The sequence below is a fragment of the Drosophila montana genome, unplaced genomic scaffold (assembly GCF_035044405.1).
Source record: "Drosophila montana isolate Dmon_TW-CO22-7 unplaced genomic scaffold, ASM3504440v1 contig_2178_1, whole genome shotgun sequence".
NCBI classification, from domain to species: Eukaryota; Metazoa; Arthropoda; class Insecta; order Diptera; family Drosophilidae; genus Drosophila; species Drosophila montana.
In genome coordinates, this window is record NW_026997075.1 from 1,949,432 (window position 1) to 1,973,170 (window position 23,739).

The window sequence follows — 23,739 nt, forward strand, 5'->3', positions numbered from 1 at the left end:
TGCAATTTGAGATTTAATTTGAGGCTGCTTTTAATTAAATGAAATAACAGGGCTCAAGTCCTAAAAGCCAATAAGTGAGTTAAGCCAATGGCTAACTTTGAGACAATCGCATTTGGCTGCAGCCAAAAAACATGCTATAACAGCAGCTGTTGTTCTCTATAATCCAATTGGATGGCTGCCACCAAAACAAAGTCAGTCGAAACGAAAGAAGAAAGAGTAAATGAAAGGCGCACACATACAATCAGCACGACAAGTGGCAACAATTTCGAATCCATTGAGAAATCAAGCAGCAAAACACATGCTCATCGCGAATGGAGCAGCAGCAGCAATTCGGGCCATGCTCATCCCTGCGGTCTTGTCCTTGGCTTGCCAGGCTGTCAGTGGATGTGTAACAAGCGGAAACCGCACAGAGAGAAAGTAAAAGAGAAAGTGACAGATAGAGAGAGAGAGAGAGAGAGAGTGAAAGAGAGCGAGAGAGAGAGAGAGAGAGAGTTGATAGGGCCAGGATAGCTTTTGGCAGCGCCCTGCCACCTGACTGTCTGCCTGCTGCCAATCGTCCTGGTTGAGTGTGCATAAAAATGGGTCATTCATTGACAACTCCGTCAAGCGCTTGCTCTGCCACATCTTCCACTGCTGCTGGTGCCGTTGTCGCTGCTTCAGTGGCAGCCTCTATCATCCGCCTTGTTTCCCAATACAATAATATGTAATAATAACAATGGCAGCAGTTGCAGCAACAAAAACAACGTCTTTTTTCAAAGTGCTGCACTCGCGTCTGACTGACTCAAAGCTGCCCTGTAAGTCAAAAGTTAATTTTATCGAGCATAAATCTGTCAAGTCTGACATTTGCAAACAATAAGTTAATTTTCACTTGGAGATTGAGCAATTCAAATTTAAAATTGCATTTAAACTTGCAAGGAACTTTAAACTTTAACAGCATGTCTAAGTGGCTGTCAACTTTAACAGGAAATCACACTTTGAACAAATTTAAATGCATACAGGGTATAACAATAACAGTTACATTTCGCGCATACACAAACACAAGCTTTCGCGAAAATAGCGAAGCATACGAAAAGCAACATGAGGCGGCTTTAGGGTACTTCTTATCATTGCTGGAAAGTCAAGGAACATTTTCGTTGCCTCACCTGCCGCACCTTAGGGTGCGTTTCGTGATAAGGCAACTCAAAAATCAAAAAAAAAAATTTAAATAATGCCGATGCCATAGGCGCTGCTAGATCTGTATATTCATATAATAGCTTAATAAACACATTGAAATATTGTATTATTCATATCTAGTGCGGGATTCATGCCTTTCAGTTTTGTGTAGCTATAGGTATTATTCTTCACAATTTAATTACACGAACCCGAATTAATATCTACAGAAGCCATACAGCAGCTACAGCTTCCCTTTTATGTGTAGCCAACTGGGCTGGGGCAAGGTCAAAGTTGATGATGACGTCGCATGTGGCATTATGCAGCGTATGCGGCAGACATACGCAGCTAACCTGTGTGCCTGACGCTGGGCAGATGTGGCTAGCGCTATTATTCGCCATTGTATGGGCCTTCATTCTTTTCATTTGGATGTGTATTCGTGCCGTCTCTCATCCATTTCGATGGCTGCCTTTTTTATTAACTTGTGGCAGCTACAACAGAATACGGTCAGCAACAGTTCGAATTTATACTGCAAGCGGACACGAACCGTAACCCATGCTGGCGCACTGCTGGCCAGAGGATTAGACTTAACTGGGTGCTATGGGTGGCATGGGTATGGCTGTGCCTTTGCCTCTGCCTGTGACTGCGGCCGGGCCAGTGCGCATTGAATTTGAAACCAGCTGCTGAGCGCATGATTTTGAAAGCCATTAGTGTTAGATGAAAGCAAACAGCAGCAGACGCCAGATACTGGCCAAAATGTTGCGGTTGTGGCTGCCAGACAGCCCTGTCACAGGGCGAAAGAGGAACAGACAGAGACACCGGCCAGACATTAGACACAGCACCACAAACCATTTTACACATTTAAGCTCCCAACTCTTTTCTTAATTCTTGTTTTTTTCAAAATCTGTATCTATAGTTCCATTCCATTTGCGGCTCTTTTTTTTTCTTTACACTAGGTATTCGAATTTTTTAATCAATTTTAAAGCGCATTAAGTAACAACATTTATTTTTTCGTAGTTCTTTATATTATCCAGTGCTGTACACCCAAAAAAACATTGTCAGTTATTTTAGCCTTGATGCTGATTCTTCCTCCAAAGTTTTGTATTTGAACAGAAACTATTTCAAAGGAAACTTTGGTACGTTTTGGGTTTTGGTTCGTATGTGTTTTGAGCAACAGTTTTGGTATAAGGCTCAGTTCTTAACTAGTCTTCTCTATCTTTATTTTCGATATTCTGAATAGTGTGAACTAATTAAATGGAATTTCTACATAGCGTACAATACACGGCAAGTATTAGAAGAAGAACTATGTTTTTATAATAAAGAAAAACTTTGAATATGATACTTTGAATGTGAGTACACAATTGCCCGCTGTCAGAATTCGAACAGTGTTGCAAAACGTTTAACAACTCGATAGACTCGATTATTTCTATAAACGATATGGCTTATCGCCTATCAGGAATTTTAAGTTTCAATCAACGTTAAGCTAAATTCATTATAGATTATATATTTTCTGCAATTCATCATCAATTTATTTGCTAGACTTCTCTTGTACTCTTTACCTTCTATGATCAAGCTACCTTATACCTTTATCTGCCAGGGTATATGCCCTTTTAGGGCATTTTTTGTGTGTCGAAATTTTGCTTAATTGAGTCCTGGACATGCGTTTCAGCTCCCAGCTGACATTTCCCTATATTGTTCGGGTCCGTTCTGTACGTGTGCCTTGGACCGTCGGCTGCTGCTAAAAGATTGAAAACATAATTCACAATTTGGGCGGCCCATAAAGCATTCGGATTGACCATTCGGCCTATTGTACTCAAGGCCAGGTCATGTGAGTAGGTCAGCAAGCACAGTGGTAGCCACATTTACTGGGACTCCGACTCCTATTGAAGGCAAAACATTTACATCTAAAATCAATGTCAATTAATGAATGGTATAAAACGAATACATGTACATACAAGTAATCAAATAGAATAAATTTAAAAACAAAACGCACAAAAAAAAAGTTAACAAAATGTCGATATGCAAGAAATATTTAAGTGTTAATTTGATATGGAGAAAATTGTTTTAAAAAAGCTGTTTCTGTTCTTCTAGTACATGACATAATAAGGCATTAAATAGATACAAACCTACACATACACACACACTCACATGTACGCTGAGTCGCCCAACAACAATGAGAAAAGTTTCTTTTGCAACTTGACAACGTTTGAACGGAAGGGTGTGGGGCACAAAGTCAACGTGAGGCTGCAACGCCCTGCGAAAAGCAACGAAACGCTTAACAAAATTTACATTATTATCTGTCATTATTAAAATATGTGCATAAATGTGTGCGTTGGCGTGTGTGTGTGTGCGTGCGAGTGTGTGTGTGTGTATGCAAATACAATAATATTATGCAAATTTTGTAACAGCATTTTATTTGCAATTTAAGCCGCTTGTTCAACACATTTTTAACCATTCTCTCTTGCTTACACAATCACCTCCCCTCCTTCTCTCTCTCTCTCTCTCTTTCTCTCTGTCTTTCTTGCTCTCTCGTTGCCTCTTTATCTATTAACTGTAATCTGGTTTGGTAAAATTGTAATGCCCGCATCTCGCTTTTCCAGTTTCCAGCAATGCGCGCCCTATCCATATCATCGGCAGATGCGTTCATTCTGGTTTACGATGTCACCGATGCGTCCACTTTCGAGGAGGTGCGGGCTATACGAGATCAGATACATGAGACAAAGGCGACCACAGCGGTGCCAATTGTGGTTGTTGGCAATAAGGTAGATCTGCTCTCCGAGGATGGAGAACTGCGCGAGGTGAGTGCCGGCGATCAAAGTTCATCAATTATCATTATTTTTATTATAATAATTATTTGCTATTCTTATTATTACCATTAGTATTATTATTATTATTATAATTTTTATTATTATTATTATTATTATTATTATCATTCATTATCATTATCATTATTATTATTATTATTATTATTATTATTATTATTATTATTATTATTATTATTATTATTATTATTATTATTATTATTATTATTATTATTATTATTATAATTATTATTATTAATATTATTATTATTATTATTGTTATTGTTATTATTATTATTAATATTATTATTGTTATTATTAGTATTATTATTATTATTGTTATTATTATTATTATTGTTGTTATTATTATTATTATTATTATTATTATTATTATTATTATTATTATTACTATTATTATTATTATTATTATTATTATTATTATTATTATTATTATTATTATTATTATTATTATTATTATTGTTATTATTATTATTATTATTATTATTATTATTATTATTATTATTATTATTATTACTCAATCATTGTTTTTACCATTATCAATATTCCTACCGTTTGTTTTTGTATTATTTTATCATTATTTTTGAGTGTGTTTAACATTTAATTTTCAGCGGCGCCTTGTGGCCCAAATGACAACAACAAAAACAACCGCAATTTAACTGATTTAATTGTTGTTGGCAAAAGCACTCAAAGGAGTGTTTATACAACACACCAACCAAACGCACCAAAACACTCACGCACACACACTCACCAAAACACACCCACACACTCACACACAGACAACCCGTACTAATTCGTAACCCGTTTATAAGCTATGCAAATTGCTTTTGTTTCGGCCCAAGCAATTATGTAAAGTTTGTCAAGCGTGACCAGCTGCGTTGATGGTGGAATGATGTCGACGGTGGTTCGGGTGGTGACGGGTTACGGACTATGTCGATGGGTATAGCGGCTCCATCGGGGGCCTAGTCTATATGCCAGGATCGGCCTTCGCCTTTGCGTCCAAGTCCCAAATTGCAGCGAAACTCAAATATTTGCGCCAACAAGTAGCCAAAATCAAATACATTTTTTTCTTTTTACTTGCCCGCAAAGTTAGTTAAACAATTGGCTGGAATTACAAATGGCGACAGATTTAATGGTATTGCTATTTTTAGCAAGGAATTAAAATTTCATTGTTCGTTGGTTGCCCTCAAAGTGTCACGAAATTGAGTTTAAGGCACGTAGTTTTTAACGCTCAAAAATTTGGTTAATATTTTGAGACCTTTCCAAACTTGAGTGAATTCTCTGATAGTTAGACTATTGATTCTAATAAATTGGAAAGTAAGTACATTTATGTAAATATTTGCATACCTGTGTGCCTAAATGAATATGCGTAGATTGATATTTGTCTGTCCAGATAAACTCAACTTCGATGCCAAGCTTAAAAGGCTCGTGCATGCCCACAAGTAGCCAAATCAATAATAAATAAATTATTTTGCTTACAAGTTTCTTAAACAAGCGTTTAGTTAAAGCTTAATTAATAAATAAAGCTGATCTGCAAATAATATAAATTGCTTAGGCAACGACACGAACTGCTGTGAATCAGTATAAATTCGTGTACATCGACTTCTAAAGAGTCTCTCTATGTGTAAAGAAATTATATACTTTGTGTATACCAAACGAAAAGCAGGGCAAAGCAATTTAATTAGATTGCAGTTTCTGCAGCATTCAACTGAGGTGTAAATTAAACGCAAAAGCAAATCTCATCAAAGGTGCTGTCCCGCTAAATGCGCACAAAAGTATGCAACACAAAACACGGATTAGAAACCTAGCCGACCACTGTGCACTGTGGGGCACATTCACACTATTTGTGGTCATATGTTTCTTCTTTGTGGTCAATTGTTACGATTCAACTTTCGAAACCAAAAAACAAATTTAATAAAACGTATTTATTATGACAAAACCTACGAAGCAAACAAAGCTCAAGTTTGTGCTTATAAGTTAAATGAAAAGTGTTTAAATAAGTTCGCTATTTGCTTGGGAATAGAAAATGAAGACACATATATTTAAAGAAAAAAGAAAGTAATTTGTATTTTAATTAAAACAAAGCATTTGCTTGAATTGTTAAACTTTCTCATTCCACTTGACCGCAGTGCAGTGGTTAAACTCAAATTTTTGTCATAAAGTTGCCTGACTGAAAGTTTTTCCTCTTCCAGTCCAAATGCAAAGCTACACCTTGTATACAAATATATACAACTATATGCACATATATATGCCAGCATATAGTATATATGGTACATATTCGAATAACTTATTTCCTGTTTCAACTTTTCCGTGCGCTTTTTATCATCTAACGCCAACTTTTGCCAATCGCAGTTTATTGCCGCTTTGTTGCTTATTGTTTCAGTTGACAATATATATATGTATACTATATGAAATACCCAGTAATAACGTTAAGCTGTGGACACACGACTTGTGCCTTGGCATATCTTTAATGATCATCGTTAGGGTAAATGGCCAAATGGAATTTTGTATTAGTTTATGCAAATTCAGGGCGGGCCAGCTGCGTTGTGTGTTTGCCTTGCGGCCAGTTCAGATCTTAAACTCAACTCAACTTAAAGTACTCAAAGTACACAACACACACACACATCTTAAAGTGTACACAATTTCAGAACAATTCGCATTAAATGGATTTTTATAAGACTCAAGAAGTTCGAATGGAATGCGCGTTTTTTGTACACAACTCACCTTGGTACATGCAAAGCGTTGTCTCGGAAAGTTTCTTGAAGTTATATGACACAAACAGAGTTCGAGACCAGCAAGTCCAACTTTTCGAAGTGAAACCAAAAATGTCTTGCCTTTTCTTAGATTGTGCAATTAAATAAGCTTGCAAACTTCCACGATTGAACTGTGCAGCATTTAAGCCAACGTTATTTTAGACGATTGCCACATCGGACCAGCAGAAGTTCGCATTGCTTTAGATGCGAGGAGCTAACTCGCCGTAGTGCTCGCTTTGTGAACATAATAATCACAGGGAGTTCAGTTTTTGATTGGTTCTGATAGACAAATTGCACACAGACAAATTAGTTGGATGTATAAATGGGGGGCAGTACGTGCTCTGTGCAGGTTCTTGCAGAACTCACCAACACGAAGCGAACTATCTATAATGAGGCGATTTCTAGTCAGCTTTCCTTCTTGGCCTGGTAATTTCTTTTAGTAAGCTGAATATCCATATATAACTGTTGTCCTGACTGACTGACCGATTGACTGACTGACTGATTGGTAATCTAAGAATCAGAAATTCTTATTGTGGTTATGTGCTGAAGGTGCTCGCTAAGCCGGGGTTTTGGGTAATTCCACCCGCAAGTGTGGAAAAACCACGAAAGGCGTTTATATAAAACATTTTTGTTTACCATTCGATCGGCCTTAAAGTCATTTCCAAAGATCTTTGATGGAATGCACTTGGAACGTGCTAAGGAGGCGCAGAATAAGGGGGCTTAAAAAGACCTGGCCAACCGACGCCTTTAGTGAAGCATGCAGAACCTCAACAAAATAATCTAGACCTAACAAAATAAACATATGCATAAACCTTCTACTAAATGTAAATATCTAAACTAAGCTACCTTCAACCAAAGCTATTGTTACTATGAACCCCCGATCTTCACGCTAATAAAAGTTGCTTGACTACAGTAACAGCATATCAGTTAATAATAAAAGAAGGTTTAATAATAATACAAAATTGAATGCATTTAAGGGGTGTGTCACACATTTTGGATTCATATATATAAAAGAGTTTGCCCTGACTAAATAACTGAGGGACTGTAGGGTGAGATACGCACCGTAAGAGATACGAAGCTGAACTTTTGATTAAAGCTGCTTTTTAGGTCGAAAGCAAGACGGGGTTTTATGGTGTATACGACCTGCATGTGGAGGCGAAGGTGTTCAACTGTGCCATGAACACATCTAAGATAAGTGTGCTTTGCAACATGACATCATGAGCCTGTGAGGCTAAGGTGGCTAAGCGCCGGCCCAGCAAGCGAGAAGTCGGTGTCTTAACTCCAGCAGCAATTATCAATGTTTATTATTGTTTATTTAATTTGTTATCATTCACAAAGTGGACGTGTCAATCGTGATTATTACAGCTTCATTTTTAATGGATTGTTAATTAACATAAAGAATGCGTAGGCACGTATTAGGTCTGAAGATGGCGGGAAATACGCAAACAATTTCCGTGCCATTTGCATTCTCAACAATATACATTCAACCTCAGCGACAAGGCGTCATTTCTTCTATATATTTAATGTATAAAATCGTTTAGATGCGTTATCAACATTTAAGCGATATAATATGCCAATTACGTATTTGCCCTGCAAGTTGAAAATGTAAAATAATTGTATCCAATTAATTATAAAATGCGCACAGTAAAAGTCCACAACAGCAAAAAGGGACAGCAAAGGCTTTACTTGCATTCCTCTGACATAATAATCGTCGAGTTGTTGGTTTTGATTTTTGTCTGTCGTTGTTTTTAAGCCCGTTTACAACTTTGACAGACACAACTATTCTGTAAAAGCAAAGCACATATATATGTGCATCTATAGCTCACATATATGTATATATACATACATAAAATGTCATCCTCTATGCTTTGGCCTCTATGTGTACTTGTGAACTTCCAAGTAACGGCTTATTAAAATTCTCTGCTCAACTTTTGCTTTGCCAGCAAATTGATTTTGTCTTATGGCCATTGAAAGTTGTTTGCATAATTTTATTAAAAAGGCAAAGCAAAAAAGTGAAGAGCCGCAGATTAAATATACTTATGAGCACAAATTGATTGAATTGCCATTCTATGACCATATTATGCTCTCATTTTCAGTCCAACTTGGCAAATAAATAAACTAAATCTTCAAATATTTCTTAGCTCAAACACGAAGCGAATTTTGTGCCCAAAATTGTTTGCAATTTTCTAAGTTCCACAGATGCACAATTAATTTAAATGCAAACAAAAAAATAAATAAAAGTAACTTAATGTAGGTGTAGCCATAAGCATTTGTGTAAAAGTAACTTGGCCTGGCTTTGTGTTAAGCCACACAGCGTGAAAGGGGGGCAAAAATAAATCACTCTCAACTGTCAAATTAAATACAAAATAATTTTAAATTACTTTCAAATATAATCGTGCGACAATTTGCAAAAAGCCAACCCTTTTTTTTTCGTTTAGTTTTTTTTGTGTTTTTGTGCTCCCTTTTTGCTGGCCAGCGCTTTGGAAATTTCAATTTTAATTTATCTCTGCCTTTGTTGTTGTTGCTGCTTTTGTTGCCGTTTGTTGTTGCTGTTGTTGTTGTTGCTGTTGTTGCCGTTTGGCACCAGCAGCGCTTGGTCCACTTGGCGCATACTTGATATTTCATTGTGCCCCCTTTTTTGCTGCGTGCCTTTTTTACCGCACCCAGAAGGAGATTTGGTTGTTTCTGTGTGTTTGTATGTCTTTGTGTGTGTGTGGTGTGCATGTGCGCAAAGCCGGCAGTTTATTGTCAATTTCAATAGTCGAGACAATGCCCGCTGTAGCAAGTGTCTTCTTTTGGGTGTATTGACTTTAACCGAGTTCTAATATAATAAAAATGCAAATTGCGCACCGCCAGCAGCGGCAAACTGTCGCGTTTTTTCTTTCTTTTTCTTTTTTTTTTATTTTGTATTTATTTGTTGTACTTCATTCTGCTCGCCCACCTTGCCTGGCCTATGCTTCAGAGTGTCTTCTTTGTTTAACGAAGTGAACTTAACTTTTTGTTGGCGCTTTAGGTTTTTACTATGTATTTAGGTTAGGCCAGCATACACACACACACACACACACACACACACACACACGCACGCATGCACGCACACATATACGCAGTTTGTTGGCCATTTTAAAGCCAATGTTTGCCCCAGTCCTGGCCAACATGTAAAGCCGACAGCTGGCCCGAGCTGGGCAGCAGCCACGCACGTTTTGCCTTTTCAATGCTGCTGCTGCTGCTTCAGATGCTTCTGCTGCTCTTTGGGTTTGTTCATTTGGAAGAATTTGGGTGTTCGTTTGGGCTCGAGCTTAGTTTCGATACAATTCGGTTGGTTTTTGGTTTTCGTTTCGGGCTTTTTACTGTCATTGCTGTATCTCTCCTCACCCCATCCCGCCTCAAAAATATTTCCAGTCAGCAGTTTCCCTTTTTTCTTTTTGCTCCTCTCTATTGACTATTATTTATTTTCACTTCATTTTTTTCCACACTTACCGCCGCAATTTAGACGTCTATGTGCGTTTCTATGCCGATAAGAAATAATACTTTAACGCAAAATGGACTCGTTTAATTCTCAATCTCTTTGGGTCGCCGTCGCCTGGTATTGTCTGCCAAAGGATTTCCCATGCCATTTACGCTTGCCTGCTATTGAAAACCACTTTAATTTTTACTTTACCATGGCATCAGAACCACACACATGCTGGTCCATAAAAGACATGAAAAAATAAACATAATTTATTTTAATTTTGTCGCGATTTCTATGAAAAAGTGCGTGTGTTGAAGAAGAAATAGACATTCACACATATATACATATGTATATACATATTAGTGAAAAAATCCCGAAAATCTTTAGCAAATTGTTTTTATTTTTGATATAGCTTTAGATTATATAGATTAATACAGATGTGTATATGCAATAATACGTTTTTGGATAATAATGAAATATATTTTGAACGGGCAAAACCCGACATAGTTACTTAGACTAAGTCTAGCATTTTTCTAGCTTAAATTCAAATCTAAGGCTTAGCTAAGGACTAAAACGAAATAAAATACAAAAAATGTAGCCTCAAATTTGATTTGTTTCCCTCTAGATAACTACGTGCCAAGCCAAAAAATAAACAACGAAAAAGTAAGAATATCTTCGGCATGCCGAAGATTTAATACCCTTGTAGGCATTTGCCTTACGGTTTTGCTGATACGTAAAGCTTGTATGTGTTGAGTTTGATGAAAATACATTCTGTTTTCCATACAACAAATCATTTGTCATTTATATTTAATATAATAATGCGATCTTGATAAAACTTGGCTCGTAGGAGAGCAGCAGAGTTTAAAGAGTAAATTCCGGGTCTTGGCAAGATATATTAAATTAAGTAAAAACTTGTCCATACAAGAACCTGTTTCTCAACCGATCGTTCCGATGGCAGCTATATTTAATATTAGTCCGATCCAGCCGTAGACTGCCTGCAACAGAAAGCGGAACTTTGCGAAGTTTTAAGGTGTTGACTAGAAAAGGTGATTGCATAGAAACAGACAGACGGACAGACGAAAATTACTAAGCATATCAACTCGGCTGTTGATGCTGATCTGGAATACTTTAGGAGGTCGGAGTCGTCTCCTTCTATGCGTTACATATTACATATTTGACAAATTTATAGTGCCCCCTACAAGGGTATATATACAAAGGTTTTCAACATTTAAATATTTGAATAAGCATTTCTTAAAAGTAGTTTCTTAACTTATTATAGACAAAGTGATATCTTAGGAACTAATAGATCAAAATATGTACCAAATTCTGGTTAAATCTGATTTATGATTTGATATTCGATTTTCGAAAAATAGTTAAGGCCCAGCTATAAAATATAGTCTCAGATGTATATTGTATTAGAAATATCCAGTCAAAAAAAGTACAAATTCACAGTGAAATATTCCCAATCCCAAGCTCGGCTCAAGACGTTCCAGATAAAACGCATCTGGATGCCCGTTTCCACGGGTTTTTCGATATGTGCTGTTAACATTTTACAAACATTAGCAAAATATATAATTTGCCTTTTAGGTTATTCACATATTTAATTTTGGTTTTTTGTTTAAATTAGGCACATATTTATATAGATAGCATTTAACAAACAAAATGTTGTTTGTACACATACTTAATTTTCGACCGTTCGTTCCTATGGCAGCTATATGATACAGTTGTTCAATCCGGCCGGTTCCGAAACACGGAACTAAGCAAAGCTTCAAGTTGATGACTAGTTCGCATAGAAACAGACAGACGGACAGACGGAAGTGGATATATCAACTCGGCTGCTAATGCTGATCTAGAATTCATATACTTTAGGGGGTCGGAGACGTCTCCTTCAATGCGTTACATTTTACATGACAATTTTTAGTGCCCTCTACTAGGATGTACAAAGGTTATAAATATTTGAATAATCATTTCTTAAATGTAATTTCATTAATTATTATAGACAAACTGGTATCTTAGGAACTAATTGATCAAAATTTGTACCAAATTCTGGTTAAGTTTTCTTGCTGATTCGATTTTCAACAACTATAAAATATAGTCTCAGATGTATATTGTACTAGAAATATCCAGTCTTTACTATTACTATTTTACATTGAAATATTCCCAATCCCAAGCTCAGCTCAAGACGTTCCAGATAAAACACACATCTGGATGCCGTTTGTTCCACGGATTTTTCGATATGTACTGTTAAGTTGACGTTTTATAAACATTGGCAAAATATTTAATAGGCCTTTTAGGTTATTCCCAAATTTAATTTCTTCTTTTGTTTTTTTTTTGTTCAAATAAGCCATATATTTGGCTTTAAAGAACAGGTAACAAAAAGCGTGTCTCTGTGAAATGGATTTCAATTTGGTTTGCTTATTTGATCTCTGACAAGCCTCTTGTTTCCATGCATGTTCTGCCCTCATTTATCGTGTATTATTCTATCTATATTTATATATATTAATATATTTATGTATATAGGTATATATTGTATATATATATATATATATATATATATATTTGTATGTAGATTTGTACGTGTACTTAAATATAGTTTTGCTTTGGGCTCGGGATGTCCCATGCCTACACCCTTGCCCCCTGTTACAAATGTAGATGTTTCTGTTAATTTGGCTTGACGACGTTTTTTTTTCGGATTTTGATTGCTGAAATTGGTTTTTTTTTTGTCTTTAGTTTATGTTTATTGGCCAGGGTATGTGTCTGCTGCTGTTGTTGTTGTTGTTGTTGATGTTGCTGCTGTCGTTGTTGTTATTGTTATTGTTGGTGTTGTGGTTGTCGTTGTGGTTGTTGTTGTGGTTGTTTTTGTGGTTGTTGTAATGGTTGTTGCTGTGGTTGTTGTTGTGGTTATTGTTATTACTTGTTTGAATGTTGCAGATGATATTGCTGTGGTTGTTGTTGTGGTTGTTATTGTGGTTGTTGTTCTGGTTGTTGTTCTGGTTGTTGATGTGGTTGTCGTTGTCGTTGTGGTTGCTGTTGTGGTCATTGCCGGCCTCGTTGTTGTTGTTGTTGTTGTGGCCGCTGTTGTTGCTATTGTGGTTTATGATATTATTGTTATTATTAGCGCTAAAATAACTATTATTTTCTGGTTGCTGCAAATTCCAATGGTTGGCCGCCAGCTCATGGGGCAATGCATTGTGCGTCATATACCAAATGCGAAATTTGCCAGCCTGAGCCGCGCCCGGTGGCACATGTCCGTTATTGAGAAAGACGGGCGCCTTGAAATTAAGCCCAACGCACGGCTGCAACTGTTGCATGTGTTGCATGTGCTGCATCTGTTGCATTTTGGCAATCTGCTGCGGCGGCGGCGGTGGCAGCTGCTGTGGCTGCGCCTGTTGCTGCTGATTAAGCTGCTGTTGCAGCTGCTGCTGTAGCTGCTGCTGCTGTTGATGCGATAGGTGATGCTGCTGCTGCTGCTGCTGCTGCTGTGGCAGCTGCTGTTGCTGCTGTGGCCACGACGGCTGGCCAGGATGTTGCCATCGCTGCGGCGCATATATGAAGTGTCCGGCGGCTGGCGCTGGTCCCGGTGGTGGCGGCGGTGGCGGTGGCGGCGGTGCTGGTCCTGGTCCAGGTGCCGATTCAGCGTCTGGTGCAGCTCCATTTTCCAGCGACTCTTCCATCTCCTCCTCCTCTGGCTGATGAGTTTGGCCTAGCTCCTGTTGGAGCTGCCATTGCAGTTGGCGTTTCAATAGTAAATGCAACTGGCGCAGCTGGAGCAGCGTCTGCTGGAACATCTGACGATTGGGCAGCGCCGGCAGCATCTGATCGATGCTCTGCACCAGGCGACGCGTCTGGTGCTGCGCCTGCATCAGCTGTGCGGTCAGATGCTGCTTCTGGCCCATGGGCACCTTGTCACTATCCAACGGCAATTTCTTCTCCACGCTCAACAATTTCGGGCCCGGCGGCTTCTTCTGCTCAGCCTGCGGCTTCTGTTCGTCTTCGGTGAAACGCCAGGGCTCGAACTGCTGGCGACGCTCGCGCTCGAACTGGCGTTCGCGCTGCCAACGTAGCCAGGCTTCCAGCTCGGCAGTTGGTGGATTCTCCTGACGCCGACGCTGTATACATGGACGTGTTCACCTTTGGGCTTTGGCCCGACAGTAACAAAAAAGTAATTTAATACTTACAAATTGCGCTTCGCACTGCCACAGCGTCGAGCCATTCTTGTGCTCCTTGCTTGCACTGAGATTGATATTCAGGCTGTTCATCGCCGCTAGACGCTCGGCCCGCTCGGAGCCAATTGGTGGCAGAATGTGCCTTTCATCCATTATTATTGGTTGATTTAATTGTGCCAGTTTCAGAGTATTTCAAAACTATTGCTGTCAGAAGAAGTTGTAATTGTAATTAAATTTCCAGTGCCATGACCAAAATGAATTTAAACCCATAGCCAACTTACGATTCAAATATACTCAGGGCCACAATTTAGGCAATCGCTTTTTAGTTTACTTACGTGCAAGTACTGCTTTTTACGGCCAGCACATGTTATATCTTAGTTCTCAATTAGGTCCTGTCACTTACTGGAATAGATTCAAGAAAAGAAATAACCTGTTATTGATACATTTTTGCCATATGTTGAAAGTGTTTTAACCGTATTTCTTTCTATCTCTTTGCTCCCTTCCTGCCTTGCACACTCCCTCGCTCACTCACTCGCTTTAAATATCGCCTTTCTATTCGATTTTCACAAGAGTGTGTGCTGGAAAGCTTTCAAGTAAATAAAGTACCAGTTATTGGTTCATTTGTGCCGCTTTCTCTCTCTCTCTCGCTCTCTCTCGCGTTCTCTCTGTCTGTGTCGCTCTCTCGCTGTCTCTCTCTCTCTTTCTCTCCCTCTCTCTTGCTCCTTTGCTCTCTCACTCGCTTTAAATACCTCCTTTATATGCAATTTTCATGAATTAGTATACAATTTTAATAGTTTTAAGTGATTTTTTTCTTTTTACTAATTTAATTAACTGACCCCACGCTCTCTCATTTATAGTCGTGCAAAATAAGAAGGCTCGACTGTAAGATACCCTCTCTTGTCTTTAATTAGACCTTTTTTTAAATCGGATATGGTTATGGTTTTATGATTTCTCAAGCATCTAATTACAATATTACTTGTTGAAAATGTTGATATTTTTACAGGTGGAATATGCCACAACCGAATCGGTGGTAACTGTTGATTGGGAAAATGGCTTTGTTGAGGCATCGGCGGCCAATAACGACAACATCACGCAGGTAAGCATTTGGCTCATTTGATTGAAGCGTTGTTAACGTAGCTCTTCGGTTTCTGTTGCCGTTTTTGTTTTTTTTCAGGTTTTCAAGGAGCTGCTCGCCCAGGCAAAAATTACGTACAACCTGAGCCCGGCGCTACGCCGCCGCCGCCAGTCGCTGCCCCAGCAAATTGGCAACAATGGGCCGGGCACACCGCTGCACCACCATCACCATCACCATCAAGGGGCGACGGCGCACGGTTCCGGCTCTGGGTCGGCCTCAACATCGTCTGGTGCCGCCGGCGGGGCGCATGGCTCACACACACCAACGCCGGCACAGCTGCAGCATCTGCAGCGCATACAGGAGCGCAGCTTGGGCGCCAAGCGCAACTCATGCACAATTTCCTAAGCCAATTGGCGTTAAATAATAGCAAACCTTAATGAACCTATATGCAACTGAAACTGAACAAACGGTCTCCTACAAATGGTTTTCAATGTTTCACAAATAAAAACGATTTATATTTATGTATTTACGATCTTATATAGCATCGACTCAATCGTACCTCTTGCTAAACACTTTAGTACCTATCTTGAGCAAATTTTCGCTCTGTCTTTCTCTCAAGCTATCCCTCTCTCTCTCTCTCTCTATTCTCCCATTTCTGACTATCCATATATCTATATCTCAACACGCCCAAAAAATGTTTGGAACCCAAAAAGATATAAATAGGCATAAGCCGCAACTAAAAGACCCATTATAATATAAATGTTAGTTATTTCTACAGATATACATATATATATATAGTATATATATTTACATATAAATATGTCTATATATACGATTCACAGATATGTGTACCATCTATACAAATAATTGAAGCGGCAATCCCAACAAACTATGCACAAAGATCTGTAAATACAGGACAATATCTGAAGCTTAACGCCCAAAAAAAAATTTGACCAAAATCCCCAAATTACAATTTATCCACTATTTATTACAAGACAATTACAATTTTTAGGTTGCTTTAAAAAAACAAATAAAAATTGAACGTTTTTCGCATCTAAGCAATGTTCTAATCCCTTTGCATATAAACACAGTAACTATCCGAAACAAAATGCTTAAACTCAAGAAAAACCGCAAGAAAAGCGCCCAAAATGTAGGCGGCTGTTGAACCGCTCCTGTGTCTAATCACAAAAGTGTTACAGATGTGTCTGTGTATGTGTGTGTCTACCTAACCGAAATATAAGTATATATGGATTCTATTAATAAATACATACATGTATGTATATGTACGTTTTTTTCAAGAATAGAAGCAAAACTTGGGGTGTAGAGCCTGACTGCTTCATCTGAAGAACAGAGCTAGTTTTGGAACTTTGGCTAGATAGCTTTGGCAAGCTGAGTACAGGAGTATGCCATGCTATGAGATACTCTGCACACTATTTATCTATGTAAAATGAATTGAATGATGTTCAACGTACAAAGTAATTACCTAACTCCCAATTTAAATGAAGTAAACAAAATGAATACAAAACAAAACTTAAATATCATAAATATATCAAATATATGCACATTTCGCTCACCCTGTAAGCTTAATTATATTCCCTTTGAAACAAAATTAAGTTCAATTTACAAAATAGCCAATTCGAGAACTTTCCTTCTTAGCCGAGTAGCATCTGGATGTGTGTGTATGTGTGTGTTATTAGATCGTGAGAGTTTATATAGAGTAGTTGATGTATTCTCAAAAATATTCGTGATCGTATATTGTCTGTGGAAGATGGAAGCAAATGCATAGTAATTAAAGATTGTTAAGATTATTTGTGAATTTAGTTTTCTTTATGTTTTATCATAATATATTATTAAATGTTAGCGTGTATCGTAATGTAGTTGGTTAATAAGGGAAATGACGGTTTAAGAATGAAAATGCAATGAAAACACCAAAGAAAATCAAACTAAGGCCAAACATAGTAAGGAAAAGCAACTAGAGAAGAAAGGAAATACCTATAACTACTTATATAGTATATATATATACATATATATCTATATATACTTACATCTATGAATGGGTACAAGAAACGACTATTATGATATGAAGATACATATGTATTGTATGCAAGGGTCTGCCGCAGCATGTTAAAGCTAATATACTTAATAAATTTACAACAACTAGTTGGTTTGTCTGTGTCTGTGTTAAATATCATATAAATAAATAGCTTAATACATTCATTGGGGTGCGAAGCCGAATTTTCTTGCAAGCCAAAAGATAACTAACTTGCTGAGCTTAAATTGCAGGCCCCAAACGCAACTAAGTATGTTTTAGAAAGCACAATATTCAATGGTATTTACAGATTCCGAAGAGAATCTTATCAAATTAAGGACTTAAACTTACTTTCAGTATTCGCTTTATTTTTAAATTTCCCTGTCTATGAATAGACATTTACACAACTACCTACGTATATATATATGTATATATAAACATATATATATATGTCTTGATGATAACCAATTGAATCGCCAACTGATCAAGCGTTAATCTATATATATTTAAAATGTATTATTATCTGTGCAAATAGTATGTTGTACAATAAGAATTATCAATGTCAAGCAAGGCTCAATTGTATATTATTTGAGTGCAGAGTGTTATTTTTTATAATATAGCACGACTTAAAAAAAATGAAAAACAATGAATAATAAGTATTTATATCGATATGATACAATAAAAACAAAAACTAACTGAATTTATATAATTACTGAAACCAGTTCGTATAATACTTATACAAAGTAGTGCGTATTCGTGTGACATTTTTGTGTGTATTTACAAAATAAAATAAATAAAAACAATATTGCTTAAATATTGCATACATATATACATACATATTATCAACCTACATATATCTATTGAAAAGAAAATGCATTAAGCAACAACTTGACAAAGCCAATGTTCTGTGTGTATTCTATGTAATTAGTAAATTATCAATGTAATACTACCTAAAACCCAAAGTTTTCCCCAGAAAATTATAACTAAATTTTTGTAATTTATTTAGTTAAACGGCGCACTATGACTGAACACATTGTGTTTCAACACTTCTCACAAGATTTTCACTTTTTCACAACATTTGAGCGAACGTCAGGCAACTTTAAACAAACTAGCCAGGTCGGTTAGCTACCAAACCGGGCCAAAGGAAGCTGCATATATTTTCCATATAATATTCGAGAAATTCAGTTCACAGTGCGCTGATTAACACAAACCCATTTTGGATATAAAAGCAAGGCCACATAGAATTGACTAAAGCGCCAATTGTTGGCGCTACATTAAGGCAAATACCAAATAAATTTCACTATTGGTTCTTCAGATACTTGCTACATACTCGATAATACATACACCTATTATATATATTTATATGTATACCTAGATTTGTACTTTAATCTAGAGCTTACGGTTGTGTCCGCTGTATACGCCGCTGCAATTTCAAATTACATTTTATTGATGTGAAAACCAAGAGAATTATTTAACACAAACGAAGTGGAAACACCCAAAACAAAAAAATAATATATACATATATACTTATATCTAAAATATCTTATCAAATAACTCGTGCGCATCGTTTTGAAAAATAGTACATAAATAATTGTGTTATTGTGTTAACTTTTACGCGGCTTTTTTGTGTTTCCAAATTTTCCTAAGTTTTAAAGTTAACAATTTGTACGTAAGTGTGTGCGAGTAATTACAAAATTATGTAGCAGAGCCCAATGAATGTTATAAAGAAGTAGCAAACACCAGCAGAAGGCTATCCTTAACAATTATTAACATAAATACCAAATACATACACAAATATACATGCATAAATATATATATATACATATGGTGTATACATATACAAATATATTTATAAATGTAATTAATAAAAAGCAAAACCAAAACCCAAAAAAAAAAAAAATGAAACTTAGGTAAACTGAGAAAAAATACAGAGAAAAAAAATACATTTTTTGTGCTTGTGTAGAATGTAAAAACAGAAAATCGAATGCGTTTTTTATTGCCTTACCTTTGCACTGACGAGCCCTGTAGATCAATCACAAGACGGGAACACAGTCACCAAACTCGCCGGCCAACTTATTGTGAATAAATGCATGCTAGATGCGCGGCTGCGGATGCCACGAATATCGCGAGAGTGCTACCAATAAATGCCGTTGCATTGGCTTGATATTAATTCAAATTAATTAACAAATAGTATCGTTTAATCGTAAAACGATAACACAAACAAAGCCTTGCGCATGCTTTAAGAACCATTTAACGTTAATCGACAACAGGATGTTGGCATCCTTAAAGCTGAATGCCATGCACGCGAAACTAGGTCGGGCTCGGCAAGCTGACGCCAGCTGCTTGCTACAAAACTCAAGTAACTGCCCGAATGGTCAGTGCTGCCAATTTCGCTATAAAAAAAGTAGCTAAAATCAATGATAAAGTGAGCTAAAACTAGCTGATTTGCACAATTTGGCAAGGTAAACTACCTTTGATTAAGTGCATAATGTTGATGTCTTTAGTATCCAGACAACCAGCTTGCAGCTTTTGTGCTTTTTACACGCTTTCCCAGATTAAATTTGCACACAATGCATTTTCAGCGCAATTGGTATACGTTTAGCTATTGTTGACTAAACTTCAGATTTCGTCATCAATTGCTGCTAGCACTTGATCAAAAAATGAAAAGAAGCGGGGTCAGGCACCTGCTCTTTCCGTTAAGTATTACAACTGAAAATAACCACATTTAGCTAGAAAAAAAGCTGAAATGGCAACACTGCCAATGTCTGCCAATGTCTGCCAATGAATGCATCTCAAGCTTGTCACTTTATGCGCCAACAGAATCCTATATAAGCATATGTATATATATCCATGTATGGATATATATATATATATATATATATATATATATATGTATTTTATAAATGTATTAATAATATATATATATGTAGATATGTGTGTATAACGGAATTTGCCCCAACAGATAACAGAGAACTTAGTGGCCCAGCAAAAAATTCAAATCAGAACGACATAAAATCAATATGAACTGTCGCATAGTGGAATAATAGGATATTTAGGGAGTGTGTGCATATATATATACATATATATATATATATATATACATATAACTGTGTGTACCCCAGAAGCAACAATAGCAGACATGAGCACAAGGTCAAACAGACAAGCGTAAAATGTGCAGGAGGACCAAGCTCAAGGTAAAATCCGATTTTGTGGGGCAAAGCCGAGCAACCAGTACCCTGCAATCAACGAAAATACACAAATTTTGCAACACTGAATGCTATGGAAACTATAAGCCTTGCTTTGAAATAGCTTAGTGTTGTCAAATTTTACTTTAATCAGGTTCTGTTTCTTGAACCAGCGCATTAGTTCAAACCTTGGTGGCTTGACACATCTTTGAACCAACCAATTGGTTCAAACCATGCTGGTTTGCCACATCCTTGAGCCAATGCACTGGTTCAAACCATTTCTGCTGTATCTTTTTTCAAAAAGGTAAAAAAAGGCCTAATTCGTGCTTTACCCAAAATCGGCAGCTATCTATATAATAATATATATCCACCTAGGGAATGATTGGAGCCAGTTAATTAAGCTGAGCCTGCCTTAAAGGTTTCTTATTTGGAACAAAACCAATTTAAAGGGTTGGCTTCGTATATTTTTGCTTATTTTTTGCCATTTCAATTTCAAAGCAGTTTGGTGTCTTAAGAGTCTTACGTTTTGTCGTATTTATTTTTAAATGCATTTATATAACTGATGCGAGTTCTGCAAATGAATGTACCTTACCCCATGCTGAGTCACAAGAAGCAAAGAAGAGACACATCAGGACATTCTATTTCAAAACAGACGCAAGCGCACACGAGGCCACCTTGCGTGCGAGGCACGTGTGAGTGAGTGTGCCACGTTGTGCTCACGTTGCGCGACTCGTGCCACAGCTGATGGTGTTTAGCGGTTGGGCTTTCGGCTATTGGGTCGCTGGGTCGTATGCACATGTCTGTGTGCGTGCCTGCGTGCACATGTGTGTCTGTTTGTGTGTGTGTCTGTCTGTGTGTGTGTGTGTGTGTGCTTGTGCGCGCGCTTGCATGCTGCTGTTGTTTTGCGTCTGTGGGGCCATGGCCAAGCTGTCAGGCAGAGCCGAAATCGAAACCGATATCCCAAAGTTGTAAACGGATTCTCGGCGCCCGGCAGCCTGTCATTGTAATCTGACCAGCAACCGACTCGCAGCTCACTCGCAGCTCCGAGGCGCAATTTACTAAATAAAACTTGTGTTCTTGTTGTTTGCTGATTTTTATTTTTTTTTTTTGTTGGTTGTGCTCGCGTTTGTGCGCCCTGAAGCGGTTTATTGTTTTCGTTGCTCGTTCAACTATTTTGCGCCGCCTAAAAGTATGCAGCTAATAAATTGCGCGTTATTTCTGCTGTGTTGTAGCATAGTCTGAACGACCGGCCGGTTAATTCCAGATACATGTTGTTGTGCTCTTTGATTACGTGCACGAGACGCACAATCAGCCAGCGACTTGGCAAAACAACAATTGGCCAAGTTACATCAACAGCCCAACCCGAAACCCATCAAAATCCCATCTCCCGGCGCATCTTCCTGTTGGATTTGTAGACACAACGGGGAAGCACCCCTAATCCGCATGATCTGTGGAGAAACCTGAGCCTGGGTAAGCCTCCGGTGATAAGGATTTGAAATTGCGTCGCACGACAAAGAGTACGTATACATACATACAGACATATATATATTTGTCCATATATCTTTATTAGAAGGAAACATTGTTTATATCTGCCCGCAAATTATCCAATTTACTTCTTCCAAGGCCCAGGCACAACAAAATTGCATTCTCCTTTATCAATTTATATATATATAGATATATGTATTCTCCTTTATCTTTATGCTACCACAACTCAATTAAAGATCAATAAAACAGGTATGTATGCAAGTGTAAATAAACTAAGAGAAAAGTGTGTGAAACATTGTCATTTAAAAGTTTCGATGATTAAAGCATATTCTAGGCCAATGATTGCAATTAACGTAATAATAATAGCTAATCTTTTGGAATATATTTAATTTTCTTAATTCTAATTTCTTTAATTGGCTCATAATCAAAAATAATAGTGGAAAATGGATTTGCTATAAAAGAAAAATTATAATAATAATGTCTACATCAGAAAGCAAATGTTTTATAATCTGAACACAATTCAGCATTCATGATTATTTAAACTCCATTCCACTTTTAAGGCTAATTTTGTAGCTGAAAGATTCGCAATTCAAGAAAAATATTGCAATATGTTGAATTCCCCGAAGTCTTGATCTAATTATTATTCGATACATTTCCGACTAACTTTCTTCCTACTAAAGTAGAAACATTTTGTTTATTTTATTTCAATACAACATTTTTTGTAAAAAAACAAACCTATATTGTTTATTTTCATAATAATCATATATGCAGAAAATCCATCATTCAATGCTTTCCCGAAACCGTGCTGATTCATTGCGATATCAGTTCGAAGATCTTGACATTTCACAGCATATATTGGTTTAGTTGTACAAATTTGCGGCAATGCTTGTGCTAAATATATGCATTATAGGGGACCATGTTATGGAACCCACATGAACCGACATTAAACCATTTTATAATGGTCGCCACACACTCACAATGTCGATAAACATCCGATCCAATGGAAGCCGGTCAAGGAAGCTGTGACGTCTAGCGAGGCGTTGATAACAGCGACCAGAGAACCGAAACCTAAGTGGCAATGCTCACTACTAACAATAAATACATATATATATATATATATAAATATATATATATACATATAATATATGTATCATAATTGAAAGTACAAAATGATAAGTTTAATAAGAAAGCAACTTAATTTTATATGCAAGCAGACGGAGCCAGACTCATAAGCATAAGCGTACATGTATTCGTGTAATGTAAGAATGTGGCTGTTCTTTTCGTACAATGGGTAGAATGAATGCTTTGCATATTACATTTATTAATTTAAAAATTATATATTATTTGAATTCATTTTGTCGATGCTAACAACATGTGAAAACATTTTCGTAACTGAAATGCTAACATAACCAACAGCTGTTGAGATAACAGTTATCAGTTAACAGTTAACAGTTTTGATGCTCGTACTTTTGTGCGGAAACAAACAACTTAAAATACATTCTTCACGAATTTCCTTAAACTGTATATAGTTATATATATGATATAACGTGTACAAAAAAAAAAACAAACCAAAAATCTCACCATATCTTGAGTTAGCACTTTATGCCACGAAATATGCCCATTAACCCAT

At 37.1% G+C, this 23,739-nt stretch overlaps 2 protein-coding genes across 2 annotated transcripts in view; one reads left to right on the forward strand and one right to left on the reverse strand.

Moving 5' to 3' along the window:
• The window catches only part of LOC135427527 (ras-related protein Rap-2b), a 33,783-nt gene extending 14,454 nt beyond the window's left edge, over positions 1-19,329 (forward strand). Inside the window, exons 3-5 of the mRNA XM_064681062.1 lie at positions 3,750-3,947; positions 15,339-15,431; positions 15,510-19,329. Coding sequence (XP_064537132.1) covers positions 3,750-3,947; positions 15,339-15,431; positions 15,510-15,815 — 597 coding nt within the window. The 3' untranslated portion in view covers positions 15,816-19,329. The remainder of the gene's footprint in view (positions 1-3,749; positions 3,948-15,338; positions 15,432-15,509) is intronic.
• On the reverse strand, positions 12,438-14,602 carry LOC135427422 (bromodomain-containing protein DDB_G0280777-like). Its single transcript, XM_064680934.1, has 2 exons — positions 14,348-14,602; positions 12,438-14,278 (listed from the first exon to the last, which is right to left on the reverse strand). Exons 1-2 carry the CDS (start codon positions 14,486-14,488, stop codon positions 12,896-12,898), a joined length of 1,524 nt encoding a protein of 507 aa, XP_064537004.1. The 5' UTR covers positions 14,489-14,602; the 3' UTR covers positions 12,438-12,895.
• Positions 19,330-23,739: the final 4,410 nt, after the last annotated feature.